The sequence below is a fragment of the Aythya marila genome (assembly GCF_965140915.1).
Source record: "Aythya marila genome assembly, chromosome: 1".
Classification (NCBI taxonomy): domain Eukaryota; kingdom Metazoa; phylum Chordata; class Aves; order Anseriformes; family Anatidae; genus Aythya; species Aythya marila.
Window position 1 is genome coordinate 129,964,410 of NC_139042.1, and position 17,677 is coordinate 129,982,086.

General features: G+C 38.6%; 1 protein-coding gene across 9 annotated transcripts in view; it reads left to right on the plus strand.

The window, feature by feature from the left end:
* Window positions 1–17,677, plus strand: part of SOX5 (SRY-box transcription factor 5) — a 292,593-nt gene that overhangs the window by 249,868 nt on the left and 25,048 nt on the right. For 6 of the 9 annotated variants that reach the window (XM_082761276.1, XM_082761277.1, XM_082761278.1 and 3 more), the window contains 2 exons: window positions 6,501–6,678; window positions 11,464–11,636. In XM_082761276.1, the coding sequence (XP_082617402.1) occupies window positions 6,501–6,678; window positions 11,464–11,636 (351 nt within the window). The remainder of the gene's footprint in view (window positions 1–6,500; window positions 6,679–11,463; window positions 11,637–17,677) is intronic. The other 3 variants (XM_082761279.1, XM_082761280.1, XM_082761284.1) reach the window with 1 other exon arrangement.

Genomic DNA, 17,677 nt, shown 5'->3' on the forward strand with positions numbered 1-17,677 from the left:
GAATGATTTTTGAGTAAACACAAGTCTTCTCATTTTGCTAAGTTTTGTTCCCTGATGTATTCTGTTGGCCAAACAGCCTGCCTTGAGCTCCAGGAGACCCCAAAAGACTAGGTCCCAGTGTAGTACTTGTCTTTCCTGAGAAGTTTTTGGAGTTGCTTTTAGTGTTCTGTGTGCACAGTCCTGTCCAGATGGTATGCAATATCTAGATCACGGTTGGGTGTAGACTTCAAGGAGGAGTTACATAGCTCCCTACACAGATCTGGGGTTTAGGCTGCTCTGCAGCTGAAACTGCCCCCACACTCTTCCACATCTGAGGTAACTGGAGGACTAAAGTGATCCTAAGCTTATTTGGCATTTGGTCCTCTGTTATTTCTGCATCTGTATTCTGTGGATCAGAGAATAGGGTGATAATTACAAAGTAATCACTGTACAGAACAAAAGGTTGTGGGGAACAGAGGGAAACGTATAGCTCCTAGGGCCTTCCGTGTTTAGAGACAGGTCATTTTGCATGCTCCTCTTTTGTTCTTCCTGTGTCTGTCTGTGATCCTGTGTACAAATTCTGAAAACAGCAGTACCACATACAAAGGGAAAACCACCCAACAGCTCTTTTCTTTGATGACATGTGGACTAGGCAAAATCAAAACTTGGGGTTTCCAGGGCAGCAAATTAGTCATTGTAATTGCAGACTTTCCTTTCAGTTTGTCTTCCTGTAAAGAAAATGAAAGGGGAAGAAATTAGGGATCTTTCTGAGAGGACAAAGTCTCTGGAGAATATTCTCAGTGAGAGCCCGTAGTGTTGCAGAAAAGGAATGGGAAAAACAAAACAAAACAAACAAACAAAACAACCTTGTGTCACCTGTATTACAGAACAGAACAGATGAAGTTTGTGTTCTCACACCACTTTGGCCCCTGAACAGGAGTGGAGTCTGTGCAAGAATTGTCCTGTGTATGAATCAGCATTTGGGAGTAATTTTTCCTTTAGTAGTCCCCTAAAAGAAGCAACCAATAGAACAAAACCAATGCTTCTCATAAATCCTTTGTTTTGAGTCCCATGAGTAGGAATTTTTGGGCAATATCAGTGAAGACTGGAAGCATTAACTTTGGTTGGGTAACACGTGCTAAGTCTACGATGTGTCCAGTTTCTGAGAGCAACATGTTTGAAGAACGACACTCAGCAAAGCAACACCTTAAAAAAAAGAAATTTGCTTTGAATAAATTCAGGCTGAGATGTTTCTGTATCTATCACAGAACAAAAAGTCTGTGCACTTTGCAGGACCAGGAAGGAAGGAGACAGTTTTTTCTAATATTTGCCTTTTGTCTTATCTTGTATCTTTCTTCTGTCTTATCTTGGTGCCTTTCTTGTCCTTCGTGAAAAGAGTCTGGTTGTACCTTCTATGTTTGGTGTTCAAACTCATGGGCAAGAGATACAGGAGAATAAAGTGAATTCTCTGCACCTGAAGAATAATTCTGTTTTTATTATCATGTCATGACTGAGATGCCTGTTTATAAGTCTACATCTCTTTCTTTCTATGTAGTTAGAAAAATTTCCACCTTTGCAGGAAGGGACACATTATTCTTAATCAAAACTTGAGAATGTGGCAGGAGGAGGTGCAGCTGCAGATGAGCATTATCTAATTCACCCATCCTGTCATGTGAACATCCCTGCTTAATTTAATACAATTATTTCATCAGTGAGGATAATATCAGCAGCATGATTCATTTATACAACATGTTTCACAACTGCCATTACCTCTCGGCTTCTTATTATCACTATTGATAATTTCACCATGAGTGAAGAAGGAAGGGGAGGGAATGTGAAGAAAGCTGCCAGTATATTTGTGAGAGTGTGTGGACAGCTGTAGTCTGGAAGGGACAATAATGCTGAAGGATTTTATTTGCATATATGCTGTCCTACCTCTGTTTCTGTTACATGTTGGTTAGAGGGTTCTGGATGAGCAAGAGATTGAATGTATAAGCAAGCCACTGATGGGCTGCATTGTTCAGTGTGCAACAATAGCATCTTTGTCTTCTGCCCCAGACATAGCAGTGAGTGCTCTGTATTTTGCATTTCTGTTGAAATGAAGATCACAAAGAAACAGAAACAGGGTAGAGGAATGAGGCTTTGTTTCTGGTGAAGTGGTAGGTGCGTTCTTTTAGAAACCCCCTCTCCGGCTCCTTATTTCTACTCATTTGGCTGTAATTTGTACTGTCAAGGTCATTTAAATAAGCAGCAAGATGTGGCAAATGTGTTCCCAGAGGTCATGAAAAGCCTCTTTAGTAGAGCATGCGAGGCTGTGCTCATGCCAGGCCATTTAAGCACATTTGTATAGCCAGTTAGATGATACACAGAGTAGTTCATAATTTTGTAATAAACCATACAACCTGGACCTTCAGTGTGTGCCACAGTGGGATGCACCGTTTGTGTTTAAATTACAGTACAATAATTCAGCAACTTTATTTGAATAGTATTCCAATCTTTAAAATATGTGAAAAGAAGTGAGATTATAAAATCCAGATTGTCTAAGTTCTTCCTCCCCACACACCTTCACACACCTTCTTTTCAGTCTCTGAGACTAGTTCATTCATCTGGGCTATTGGTCTTCTATTCAGTTCTTAGTGTTGAAATGGCACAATTTTTAAGAAGTGATTCAGAGACATTCTCAAAATCAGATTTCAGTTCCTTCTTTCTACATATTCAGTTATAAAATAACCTTTTATCTTAGGAGGCAGTAAATAGAGACAGTGTGACTGAAACATAAAAAGACATCATTTCAGCCACCTATTTGTAACACTGTTTGGCTGTGTGAGTCAGAAATTCTAAAATCTGAAACTCGCTACATTACTATATGACCATCACCAAATCTTTTCCTTTTCTCTCTCATGTTGCCTCCCATATTTTAAGCGCTTTGTGTTCATCTAGGATTGTATGTTTTCAAAGGACCATACAAACCTTATAACAGCAGTGTTATGAATACTCAACTTATCAGCAGTATTTCTACTTAAATGTTGCTTGTCAGACATTTATGTTGGGGATTTCCAATGTCTGATGCTTAAATATGAAAGCTCAAAGTTGTACAAAACCAGGTAGAATGAAGTTACAGAACTCAGCTCTTGAATATTCTGTATATCTCCCAAATTTTGGTGTAGATAAAGGATTCTTCTTTTTCCCCTCTTATGTTAGATCAGGTGAAAAAAAAGAAATCTACATCAAATCAAGGATCTAATGTTCCATAAGCTCCAAAGTTTTGGTTAATGACAGCCTTCCAATCCTGGGAAGCGAAGCACCAGTTTGGCCTAAAATAGCAACTAACTACAACCATTCTGACACTGCTGTGGTACAGGGGATGGGAATATCTTACCAGTGGTTTGTTCTTGCTGTGGGTACTTCAATTTTTTAGCCCCCCATTGCTCCTCATTGTGTGTTTTTGCTTATGCTTTATTCTCTACATTTATTTGTGCATGTGTGTGTTGGATTTTTTATTTTTTTTTGCTAGACAAATATGCTACTTTAAAGGAAACATTTCATAACCTTTAATCAAGATCATATTTTACTTTCATCACATCTGTGTTTATATTATCACAAGCCTTTTGGGTCTTAATGTCCTCTGCTCTAAGTATTAATCGTTTTGGCTGATATATAAATAAATGTTTGACTTTGTTTAACTCTTTAAACAATATTGGCTTGAAAAAAAAATCTTTACCAATGGCATCTGAGAATAACTGCGTATCAGAAAAAGGCAGGGACCAATTAATATTGAGGTTTTTCTAATAAAAACTAAGTGCAGCAAGTAGTTCTGGGTTCTGTGCCCAGTATCCCACTGCATAAAATCAAATCTCCTGACTATAAAGATACAATCTACCTGGAGTGAATATGCTACATCTATTTTTTATTATTATTGTTACTCTTATTTGCCCTAGCTGTCTTTGTGCTGCAACTATATGCAGTCTTGACATACCTGAAAGTGAAGCCTGCTATTCTATAATGTGGCAGAATGTTAAATGGAAGATTTTATAGTCAAAGACAAAATCAGGCCAACACCCAATTCTCCTCTAAGTTACACAGGTGCAATTCAAGAATGAATGAAGACAGTGCAGTTCGTGATTTAAACTGGAAGAGCAGAGAATAGGAACTCATTTAGAGAATTTTGAATTTATGTCTGCAGATAGGATAAAGAGTAAAATAGTTTACTGAGTATAGAACTGAAGATCCTAACAGTTATCTTCACATTTAACACAATTGTATATTATTACCTGTCTCCCAGATATTTTTTAGACTCCCATGGAATAAATGGTTCCACTGTGGTTAAGAGGATAAGTTAAATTATTATCAACTCATGATTCAGTGTAGGATTTATAAACTCTCTGCCTGAATTTTTTATATATTTGAGTTCCAGTGAGAATTTCGGAATGTTCTTTGAAATAAAAGCTTCTGATACTGTCTTTCAAATAGATGATTTTGCTCTTCAGGGATTCTTGTCTGGCCCAGGTCAGTCACTGTGTTTGGTTGGTTCACTGGTTAGTTTGAACTTAGACTTTTATGCAATTGTCTCAGTACTGATATAACAATATTATAGTTGCACTGTTGTGGGCTTTTTTTAAATTGAAATCAATAGAACAGCAGAGCAAGTCCCCTTCCATTTAATGTCTTTTAATCCATTTTATTCTAATACAGTTGGTTTTGTATTTCTGTAAAGGAATGAGTACCGTCTTATAATGTCAGATGTTGATTGAGCTGGGCAACATTTTAAACCCAGTAGCTTAAGTCTCCTAGAAGATCAACAGAACTCTGCCTTCTGAGAATACAATAGATGAGTCTGAGAGTATGACCAATTCAATCCATTGTTTTTTCCGCTTTTACTGTTATGCACAAGTTGCAACTAGGATGGCTTAAACACTACTTAAAGGATAACACCTTTGTCTATTATGTTCTTGACACAATTGTTTGCCAAGCTTAAATTTATTTTTAACTATTACTACTACAAAAGTGTTTTTTTTTTTTTTACAATAATTTTTTTACAATTACTTTTGTCTACTATTTTACTACTTTTATCTACTACTGAAAATGATTAAACATAACAAAAGTGCTTAGCTCAGAGCTTGCTTCTTTAATGTAATTGAAAAGTTATATGAAAGTACTTTCATATTTTCAAATTTTCAAAATTGTCTTGTGTTTGGAGACATACATTTAATCATACTTCCACATGTGACAGTTGACTATAAAATTCCTTCTTTGCTGCAGCACACCACTCTCTATGGAAAAGAGTCAGTATTGTATGATCGTAGTTGCAGATACCTTAGCAGTAACACTAAAGCACTCAAACATTGTAAGTCTAATTCCAGTCAGCATTGCATTGTTGTAAGTCAGGAATAATTCTTTAAGAGTGAGTGTACTTACAACTTACAGAGATCAGAATCAACTTCTTCAGTGCCTGGAGCTGAAATAGCATTGTGTGTTGTAGCACTTTCTTTTGCTTAAGGAATGGTTTTCTGAAGTCAGTTTGAGAGGAGAGCAAAGCTGATATCTACATGGTTCTAATACCATATACATTATTTCTGGTTACTTAAAAGTCAGTTAAAGTGATTTCTAAAGTATCCTTTGCTGAAAAGGTTTTTCTCCCTTGCCTGTTTGCTTTTTGTTGTGTTGTTGTTTTTGTTGTTGTTGTTGTTTTTCCTTGCTATTATGGTCAAAGAAAAGCACATAACTGAATTTTAATGTGTTCTATAGCACTGTCAGTTACTATATATAATCAAGCTAGGTTTAGGAATAATTCCAATTATCCTGCAAAAAATGTCTTCCAGATATTCTGGTTTTGCATTGCAATGATTACCCAAATCTTGAAATCCAGCTCAGGAAAAGATGAGAAAATACAGGGGCTTATGCAGAATTATCCAGGTTATTGTTTCAAATTTTGTGGAAAGAAATTGCAGTTTCTCCCTGCACTCTTGTTGTGGTGGGAAAGAAGTGTTATGTTTCTTATGATATTTTTGTACTTGCAATTCTAAGCCTGGAAGTTCAGAGGAAAGGACAAGTTTAAAAAAAGAAAAAAACACAAAAACCACCACCAACACCAAAGGCAACAAAACAACAACAACAATAAAGCCTACTCAATCATTTTTGCCCAATTTGTATGGTAGTGTAAAAGTAAAGTAAAAATTCTCTCCATCCATATTGAGTTTTAAATACAATAAAATATAACTGTAAAAATACTCTTAATTTTCATCATAGAAGCACTAATATGAAGAGTTTCTTCAGGGACTGTTCTTAAAAACAAAGTGCAAATGGAGAATGTTCTCTGATTGTATCAGGCTCATTTACTAATCCATCAGTCATCTCAGTTCTGATCTGGAATGGCAAGATGGTATCACATTTGATCTTAATATGTATCATACAACCTTACAGGTTTAGAGGTTCCTATGAGCCGAAAACAGCTGAATTGCTTGGATGGTGGTGTGCCAACAGCAGTTTTTTGATAACACTCTTTTATCTTCTGCTCATCATAGGATGAAGTGGCCCAGCCTCTGAACCTTTCAGCCAAACCCAAGACATCTGATGGCAAGTCTCCCACATCACCCACCTCTCCTCATATGCCAACTCTGAGAATAAATAGTGGGGCCAGTTCACTAAAATCCTCTGTGCCAGCAACATTAGCTAGTCCTTCAGCCAGAGCTAACACAATAGGTAAGCTCACTTTCATTTGACCTTCCTCATAATGGTTAATAGGTGTTATTTGAAAATGGGCATTTATCAGACAGCAGTGTACAAACTGTCAGAGGCTGACCATAATTCTGCATTTATTGATACCAATAAAGAATCTGCAACAGACTTACCATTTCAAGAGGAGTATTTTAACATTTACAGACTCGGAAAACAAAATCCTGTGTTATTTCACATAATGCATTATCAATAATGGTCAATAAATGCTGTTTGTTTAACAGCATATGTTAAAGACAGACACCTGTCTAATGGCAGGCACTAAAGATAAGTGATATTATACCACATCATCTTTAAAAAAGCAGGTGATGAATCAAATTAAAAAAAATAAATAAACGTCTACATATGCAAATACATCTTTGCCAAAATACAGGTTTAATGTTTAGTCCACCAAAAAACTGCATGGGCCATTATTTTATCTCAGTCTAACTAGCAAAACTACTAACAGCTTCATTCAAAATAAAAAAAAACAAAACACAAGATTTGTGATGTATCTTGTGAATAGTCTTGACTGGCTGCTTTTAACATTGTGGCAGAAAATAGCATTAATTTTTCCTCCTGTCAATATTACCTCTTTGCCTATAGACTATCTAAATAATAATGGTCCTAGCAATGATTTTGCAAGTCCTGTGTGTTAAAGGGACTGCTCTTTGCATGTGTGTAAGTAAAAAATGTACACATCCCATTCTGCATCCTTCTAACTGAAACATTTTATTCCAAGAAGTATTTGAATGTAATATGAACTAAGATCTCAGTGTATAAATCAAGTTGTGCTAAGAGAATTGATGTAGACTGCTGTACCTTTGCTACTGTGAAACATCTCCAGTTGGTCACTTTCAGAGATGGCACAGAAAATGAATGAAACTGTGAGTCAGACCTATCAGAAGCAACTTTTGTGATATCTCAGTGCTGTGTAGTGAAACTATTTTGTTTCTCTGTGGTTCTCTTCCAAGCTCTCTGGTAGTCCATGTTCTACCTGAACAATTATCTTCAGTGTTCAAAACACTGTGCATACAAGATTATTGCTAATGTTGATGAGAGTTCTGTACATCAGACAGTAAATATGCTCCTGTGCCCTATAGAAAAGAAAATAACTTTATTTGGTATGAAAAGTTACAACTGTGTAAACATTTCATAAATATCTCATCATTAATTGTTAATGCATGTATTATTCTTAATAGCCCTAGACTGTTTAACATGTTTAACGGTAGATAATAACGTATTTCATCTTTCATTTGGTTGGCTCTATTGCTCTCCATGTACAGTGCGCCAAATTTCAGTTTTTTCACATCAAATTTTTTGTCCTCAGTAGACTGAGCACCACATTAAGATATGGTATTAAGCACCTGACCTGCATCTCAGTGGCAGGACATCTCTTGTTCTCTCTTCTTCAATCATTTTTCACTACACACCTCATATTTTTCATAGGTTTGAGACCCCTGCAATTTACTTCTTTTAACAAAATGCAGATTTTGAAATGCTGTACCTGTAATGAGTGATAATGTAATTGGATAAAAGCTGTGAGGATGAATGAAGCTTTAAAGGTCACTCTTGTAAGAAGAATTAATGTGTTATACCATTAATAAACCATGGAAAACTGTGGAGAAAAAGATAACATACTTAAGTTATTGTTAATGACATAGAGTTCACTGCTGTATATCTCCTAGCTACAAATATAGAAAGTGACTTTTTGAGGTTGCTGAACAGTATAACTGTGCATACAGTATATATAAGATAAGGAATCTCTAACTGTGGAGCAGGAACTGGACAGACACAGCCTACTTCTAACAAAACTCTATTCTTTATGGAGGACTACATGAAGAAAAGGCTTATGAACACTTCAGAGAGTCTGTTCCTGCTAACTGCTAGGTCAGGTCCAACCAAAATTATAGCTCGTTACCATGTTGAAATCATTTGGTGATCTTAGAAAAAAAAGAACATGAAATTTTAAGTCACCCTCCAGTAGGAGCTACACCACAAAAACAGCTTGGTAGCATTTTAATAAAGGTACTATGAGAGACTGGTAGAGAGACTGGTATACTTTTTAACTTGAGAGATGGATCTCTCCAGGAAAGGTCACTGAGAAATATGCAGTCACTTGCCAGAGAGTTATTTCCACCATTTGAATGATCGGGACTGTCAATGCAAGAAAAGGGTTGTCTGCCCTAGATGTGCCTGAACCGCCTTGCTGGGGTGTAGCTGAGCTGTCACCTTTCACTGCCACTAACTTCAAATTAAAACCACTCTCTGAGAGAAGTTCTTAAGGCTGCGTGGTTCCAGTGGCATGGAGAAATGCTCATGTGTTCTGCTTTGTCTGGGGAATATAAACTTATACCTTCCTGTGATTAAAAGTGTAGCTGCAGTTGGGCATACACATACATAATACTTTTCCTTATGGTGTATAAATTATGCTACAGACTGAGCAGTCACAAATGTCATGACTTCATGTATGACTTTAAATCCAAGCACTTCTTTGTGGGAACAGGCATATGTCTGTGTACTAAAAACAGAAATGACTTCTCTCTGCCCTTTGCCATTATCTTCAACATCTCTGTGCTAGTTTGGCAATCCTTGTAACTAAGTGCATTTTATGTAATACGGTTCCCCTCTCTGTCAATAATTCACCACCTACCCTAAACAACAATAATTTACATTCAACTCGCTTCTATATTAATCATTTCCCTGCACACCAGCGTCTTGGCAGCTACTGAAAAACATAAGGAGTGCTTGCTTTTATTCACTGTCATGTGCCAAACTGTCTCAAAGATAGCAGCATTCAGGAAAAGCCAAATAGTCTGGAGAAGGGCATGAATTCCAGTTCCTAGGCAAATTCAGCTGTATTACAGATTGGAAGTATTATACCTAGCCTAATCAAGAGCACAAGCAGCAGTAATACTACTGTTTGTTTGTTTGCTTCCTTTTTAATTTATTCTGACTACATGCAAGCTTCATCAGTAACAGATGCAAAGTGGGGAAGAAACCAAGCAAGTTGTTAAAATGGATGTTTAAAAAAAAAAATCAACTGGTAGATATGTGTTGGTGCAGGTTATATCCTTTCTTATACTGGGGAAGCTGGAATTAATGGAATTCTGTTGGCTGGGAGTTGCTGAACAGGGACAGTTGATAAAAACAATGTGGGTCAAGTTGGTTCGTTTAAAAGTCTTTGGGTAGTTAGCCAAAAGCTACCCGTTAGTAAAATTAGCAACAGTCAAACTGCACTGAAACTTTTCTTTTTAGTTTTTGCCCACTGCATCTGTAATCTAAAAAAGACAAACAACAACAAAAAAACACAATCAAGCCAAAACCCCTAATGAAATCCTTGTAGCAGTGCAGCACTGAACTAATCTGACATCAGCTTCTTCCCCTGAAATGTTTTAAGCAGCAAGACAATGTCCTACGTTTTTTGGCAATCAGTGGATCAGATAGAAGAGTCTAGCAATACAACAAGGATGTGTAATCTGACATGATTAGACAAGGCTCTTTAGGAACAGAACATTCATAATTGAGACAAAGAAAGAGTATTAATAACACTTTCCTAACACGGCAGTTAGCCATTTTATATTTCCTTTCTTTAATCTTAGTGTTTTTCAACAAATCATGGGATTTAATAGCGTGTTTTGGCAGATTAGAGGATTTATGGCCCAGATGTTTTTTGTTCTAAAAATGGATTAGGGTGTAAAGTTTGCTGGAATCCATGGAACATGTTGAGGCAAGCCGGTCATTTTGTGTGTGATTAGTGCCTGCCTTCTGTCTCACAGTCCCTCCATCTGTCACAATTCACCAATGGATCTGGTTAGATTTAGCCTCATGTCACAAACAGAAGTCCCTTTTCTGGGCAATTTCATATTACAGATTCATTTTATGCCATTTTTATGCCCTAGTTAAAAGACAGAAAGAAGTGTGTGTGCATGTGCGTGTATGTGGAGAGGGGGAGGGAGATGGGTAGATATTAGCCTCTCCTTTAATGTTTGAAAAATAGACTGGGGCTTGGAGTCTCCCATCAGTATTCTATCCTGCAAATCACATGCAGATCATAATAAGTATAATCTACAGTACGCCGAAGAAAAAAAATGACAAAGTGTCACATTTAAAATTAAATAGTATTAGCTCTGCTGGTGATGCTTGTAACATTTTAAAAGGAAATAATTCAGCGACTACTAAAGCTAAGCCCTAGGCTGTGAATTTGCAGCAAAACAGTGGACGTTTGACCTACTATTAGTGGCGTGAATAGGAGTGGGAATGTAGGTCCATGTAGCTGTGGTTTCTTGTGCAGTTCTGAATGACAGGTGGTGGTGGGGAGCAGGCAGGGGATGAGGCTTCTCTTCTGAGCCATTATGTTTCATATCTATAGCAAACCACCGCCACCTGTGGTTTATTGCAATGTATTCACAAGTTTTAAGATGGGAAAGAATAAAACCATCTATTTTTAAGAGTTTGGGATTGCTGGCGTGATCAAAGCCTCCCCTAACTCTTATCCAGTTACATCCTGCTGCATGCAAACCACAGAGCTAACCTTTGCAGTGTCAAGGAAATATTGAAACTAATGGGATCAGATGTCAGGATGATGATTCTGGCACTGATGTTTCTCATGCTTTATATCCAGGTGGCTCTACCATAACAGCAACAGAATTTCAAAGCTTAGGTAGGTTTGTGGACATTGCCTTTTAATTCTTTCTCATGAATAATGATGAAATATTGATGAATTTCATCTATGAAAGCTAAAGTGTTTTTTTGTAACTTTCTTTTTTTAAGACATCCTTTCTTCTATCACGTCGTCAGGTTATTTAAATGACCACGATGCTGTTACCAAGGCAATCCAGGAGGCCCGGCAGATGAAGGAGCAACTTCGGAGAGAACAACAGGTGCTGGATGGGAAGGTGGCTGTTGTGAATAGCCTGGGTCTCAATAACTGCAGGACAGAAAAGGTCAGTGTCTGAGTCTTCCTTTGCAAACCCCTAGAGATTGCATTTGCCTTTACTTGCATAGTTTCTTCCTCCCTTTATTTGCTCTATTTTCTTCTTCACAATTTTAAAGAAAATAGTTGCTTCTTTCAAAAAAGCAAAAGGAAAAATGAAAACCACAACCACAACAAAAATGAGAGAAAGATGTGAAGAAACTTTGAGGAGAGGGGGGAGGCAGCAGAAATGGTTAAAGCCATCATAAGAACTTTGGAGGCCACTAATTCTCTGTTCCAGCCTGTCAATATGTATTATGGCAAGGTGATATTGGAAATCTCTGGGTCTAAGTGGAAATCTTGCTTTATGGAAATGCTTACATGTGTTTGTGAGATGAGCTGGATTTGAAAATATTCAAGCTTCTTTAGGAGCATAAGCTTTGCTGATAGTCAGGCTCAGCTTCTGGGTATTTAGCCTTGTGAGGTTGTCATGTATTATATTTTGTGACCATTGCAATGTAGCACTGTCATGTCATGTTAGATGACTTAACAGAATAGAAGAAATGGAGAATTGACAACACAAAATGCACCAAATATTTGCAGTAAACATGTGGAAGCAGCAGAATGCATGGGCCTTACTGCCTTCCACTTTTGAGCTGGTCTGTGAAGTTCTACTGTAACAACATAGCGAAAGCAAATACCTCTAGAAAATTTCTATGTGCTCTATCTGTCGCATCTGCTGAAGAGAGTATGATCTCCTGCTTTTCTCTGGAAGTAGCTGATGTCTTTCCATGCACTGTTTTGGCTTGCAGAGAGTAAATACATCAGCCAGTCCTTGCTTCCACATCTATAGTAAGCTGTCCTTATAATCCTGCTGTTTAAGATATACATCCCAACTCCTGCGTGTGTCTCAACATTATGTGCATAACAAGACTTCCTCCTCAATTCCTCTCTTTCCTCTGCAGTATCTTCTGAGATGTCACAGTTTTTATTGTTCTGTACAGCTAAAATGACTTTGGTGCAAACTGCATTTTACTAAAACCTCTTCTAGGGCTTTTCACTGTAAGACCTTGTGTGAATCATTGAGATGGGCAGATAAATAGAATGAATAAAAATGATCAGCTACTTAGCAGAAACTTGAAAGTCAGTCATCCTAGGAAGCTTGTGAGTCAAACAATATTGTCCAGAATGAGCAGATTGCTAATTTGGATAGCTTTCCATTTTCCCTGTTTTTAGATGGAGTTTGATCAATAAGCTGTGAGAAGCCAGCAGTCTGGGGAATGAATGTTAAATGTCCATGTGAGTCTCTCACTACTGTACTTTTTTCATCAGCCTGTCCTGGGTATAAGTGATGTAGAAATGACTCCAATTTCATGCACTTCCTGGAGAGGAAGGGGAAGGAAAAAAGAGGTCAGTGTAATAGGTATCCGGCAGCACATACAGTCTCTCTTATAAGAGCATTGGTACAGGGAGAGAGAAAGAAAGAGAGGGATGGAGCATGTTTACGGCATTTCACATAGAAGAGTACCAGAAGGGAAAAGGGAAAAGCAGAGTGTCAGATATAAGAAGAAGTGATCACAAGCACAAAGGAATTTATATTCAAATATTTAAGCATTCTTGAAAGGATGCTTGGAGCAGAAATTTCTTTTCTCTGCTCCCCATGTAGAAATGACTTTAACACTCAGCCAGATGCTAATGCAAAGTGACTCAAGCTATTCCTCGCAAGCATAGCTAAATTGCCGTTATTTGTTAAGCGCATTGAATTCAGCTGTGGATACAGCAGTTGGTTGCATTCAGAAAGCATCTGTACCCTTTTATTCTTTCCTTTTTTTTTTTTTTTTTTTTTTTTTTTAATCCTCCAAAGCAGAGACAACTCTACCTATCTCCCCCCTCTCCTCCCTTGTGCTGGCTGGGAATTGTCAAGTGACAACCGACCAAATCCTTTTGGACAGGAAGCCTTCATCCTGAGTTCTATATACTTGCAAAGCAGGCCTTGTGGTTGGATCAGGAAGCCCATTAAAAGCACTTTGATGGTATGGAAATTCATCTTCATGAAGCACCCAGGCCCCTAAGCAGCATGCTGTTTAGCTGTGGTTACAGATCAGTCATTCACATCGGAGGGCAGTAATTGTGCTGACGGCTTGTTCGGCAATGGAAGTACATAAAATAATCCCAGGCCCTCCACCATAGCATTGCGAGTTAATCTTCTTTAATACAGATCAGCTGTTGTTCTAACACATGACTTTATGCTGGCTCTAGTGACTCTGCACAGCCTTTTGATTAAGTAACAGGAGTGGAACCATCTGCATTCACTTTATTCTGTTACTTTCCTATTGTTGGGATTCTCCTTGCCCCTTCTGTTTTCACTTCTCACCCTCAACCCGGGTTGAAGTTTATTTTCCTCTCTAATTCATGCCTCCTGGTGGGCTTGTGGAAGGCAGGGAGGAGTTCTTTTACATGGTAGCAGGAAGAAAAAATTTCAGCTCAGTTGAAAATTTCTCTAAAGCAACTGTAGGGTTTGGGTTTTCCAATGCAATAAATACCCAAGCTTTCTCAAAGGTGCACCTATATTTTAATTTAATTTAATCTAATTTTATTTCATTTTTTAATTTTATTTTAAAGTGGAGACAGAGAATGACAGAACCAAATCTGAGATCTCCTTGACAGCATTTGGGTTGCTGGGGACCACTTAAGCCAATAAGCACTAGATAATAAGTTGCATTTTGTAGGTACTTCTTATATTTCTTAACTTGTTGTAGGGTCTCCTGAACTGTCTCTTGCATCTGATCCCACAAATGAAAAGAAGGAGGCTGTGAAGTTCAAGCACATGTTCTTTCCCATATAAGCTATATGCTCTAGGCCATCCATCAACCAGCAAGCTGTGAAGTTCAGGTCCAGACTAACATACCAACTTCTCTAAGGTTTGTGGCTGTTTGACCTAGGACCTGACTCAAAGTTTTCTGTCTTGCAAAGAGCAGGATTTCAGAGGAAGGCAAGAGTTGCCATTTTGAATTAAATTTGATACTGGTTTTGCCTGTTTTCAAGGAAAAGAAAACAAGGTAGTTGGGAAGGTGTGTAGTGACAAATAGAAATGTGGCAGCATTACCACTGCAGTGCCCACCAGGGCAGCCCCTGAGCTTCTGGGATGTTGTGTTTACTCACTGGTTGGTTACTGACAGTGAGATTTTGGGGTGGTAGACAGGACTAAAAGAGCTAAAGTAGCTGTGTGGACGTGGACATAGTTTAATTAGAAATGTACATTACATTTATACTTGTGTAGAAGAAAGATCACTCTTCTTCCATCAGAGTTATCTCAGTCTTTATGTGCAACAAGTACTGCTCTGGGGCTGTGTCAGGTTTTCCTCCCTTCTTTGCTGCGGTAGCTAGTGTAGCGAGGGAGGCTTGGATCTCTGAGACCTCTTGAGTTTTCTGTTGCTATTGCAGCCTACCAATGAAGGTAGGTCCTTTTATGCCTCTGAACATGTAACTTAGTCTATCAGTAGGGATTTATCGGCGGGGGTGGCTGGGCAGGCTCAAGACTGGAAATCACCTCTGGGAGCCTGTTAAAGCTCTCGAGGCTTTTCTCCACATGTATACATGACCTGTTACCTTGCTCCTGTTCCCAGATGGGTTGATCCTTGTGGACAGCCAGATCAGCCAGCTGTAAGGCAGTAGTCAGACAGGAATTTTGTAGAACTGGAGAGACACTGTATAAAAGGAATCATAAATGAGAAAAGATTTTCAAAAATGGCTAGGATGATTTGGGTGAGTCACTTCATGGGCATCCAACTTGGACCATCTTGAGGGATTTGATTTTCAGAGGATTACAGTAAAAGCCATGAACATCATGATGAACATGGATTTTACTAAAACCTATTTTAATTGCAAATGCAATAAAACATATTTTTACTTTACTTTTCTTGGAAGCATTTCTGTGTATAAATGAGAAGTGTGTGTGTATGTTTTTCTGGTGTCTTGGAAACCCAGGAGCATAGTTTTATTTGTAATTGTCATCTACAGTTAATTATAGCTTGATATGTACTATACATAAACAATGGTACCTATTACACATGTAGCTGAGAGCTCAGATTGTCATCTAGTGCAAACACCGTAATGGGCAGCATCAGAAAGTGGACTCTTCTATTTGCTTGGCCCCAAAACTGCATGTTCCTCTGCAAATGAAATGTACACAGACACAAAGAACCAGCATGTGTGTGCATGCATACAAACCTACAGCACACTCTTGCACAGATACACAGCACAAACATGCACAAAGCTCGCCAGTAATTTTCTGACTGTAGTCAGAGTTTCAAACATTCATATATGCACTTGGGTAACAAAAATAGAAGGGAAAGGGAGACGCAAGCAGGTATTTGAGTTTGTGTCTGCATATGCTGATGCACACACAGGTATTGGCTTCTGAATGCTGGAGCCTGCTGCTAAAGGCACAGGCAGCTGACAGGGCTGTGTAAGTACACACAGCCACACAAGAATTTTGAATATGCACGAACGCTCACAGCACTCTCAGAAGAGTGCATCCAAATACATAGACATCCTGTGCTGAAGTGTTGCTTAACCTGTGATACAAATTCTCCTGGTTACTGTGAGGAGTGTGCCCTTATAAAAGGCTCTGACATGTACTTGTCTGCTGGGCTGTAACTAAAGAGCTATTTGTAACAATATTTATTCCAGCTTTGTAAGCAGGAGCCTGTTTATTACCCGTGCTTATGGAACACCAGGTTCAGGATGCCTTCCCTACCATTTCCACCCACCCGCCTCCCATCACCCTCCCCACTCCCACCTCTCCCTCTTCCCCTTAAGAGAGTGCCAAACATGAAATGACAGTGACCAATGTTGACTTAATGTGGATGTTTAATAATGAAAAAAGTGTGTCAGTTCCAGCGTTAGTTACAAATGGCAGTAAGTATATCGGGTGGCAGCCCTGTAATAATTTTACATCCATCATTCCTTCCTGATGCCTCGCTGGCTGCTTGATGGATGGGGATAGCAGAGTTAACTCTTAAGAAACTGCTGTGATCCACTGAGCTGAAATGAATTCTGTCCCTGCTCTCCCCTCAGGGAGGAGGGGGATATTAAGAATCTCAAACCACAGATCCTCCTGTCTTTGAGAAATAAAACACTACAGCTTACTTTACTAAAGGCATAAGGAGGAGCTGTTTTAACACATGGAATTTAAACTTCTCTTGCAGTAGAGAATTTTACTTCAATAACAGATTATTATTTTTTTTAATTCCCCTAATGGTTAAATTTGAACAAGAAAGGTCGGGAAAAATGGAGGGGAAAGGGCAGAGAGGAGAAGGAAAGGGAAGGGTCAGTAAAGCCGAGTCTGACCCAGTGCTTGCTGCATACACTGAGAGTCCGTGGTTCAGACTCGAGTGCGTACGTTGTGATGACTGAAACTGCAGAGAATGGCACCTGGTGCAAGCTGGGCATCTCCCCAGACAGGAGAAACCCCCTGGAAGTAAGTCCAGAGATACAGTACAATCATCATAAACCAAATCACTCTTTGAAAGTTAAAACCTGCCAATTTTCATAATCTCTGAAGTATTTTACTGGTAAAATACTTCTGCATTTCCAGAGGCTGTACTGCCCACAGACATTAAACACACATTTATCCCTGCACATTCACCAGCCTGCTAATATATATGTCCTGTAATTTGTAGCCTGCTCTATTCCTCCCTGTCCTGTAAAACACCAGGAAGGATGATCAGCATGATGTTTTTGTTCTCGTCTTGCAGTGTGAGAAGAGATCCTTCGGTCTGGAATAATTATTATACAGTGTGGGGACCAGGGAGTATCTTGTGGACAATGGACTGATACAGGCTCCAAATCACCCTACAACACAGAAGTTAATATATTATCCTAACAATTGTCTGTCCACTTCTTATTCCCCTTTTCTCTACCCTCTTCTTAATTTTGTCTGACTGAGTTTCTTTGCCAGCAGAAATTCTTCTATGTGGGTTGCAGTCCTCTTTGTTAATGCTATCAACACAGAGCAGTTTTCAAAAAGCATAACAACAAGGCAAGCAGGTATTATGTCATCACCCATCC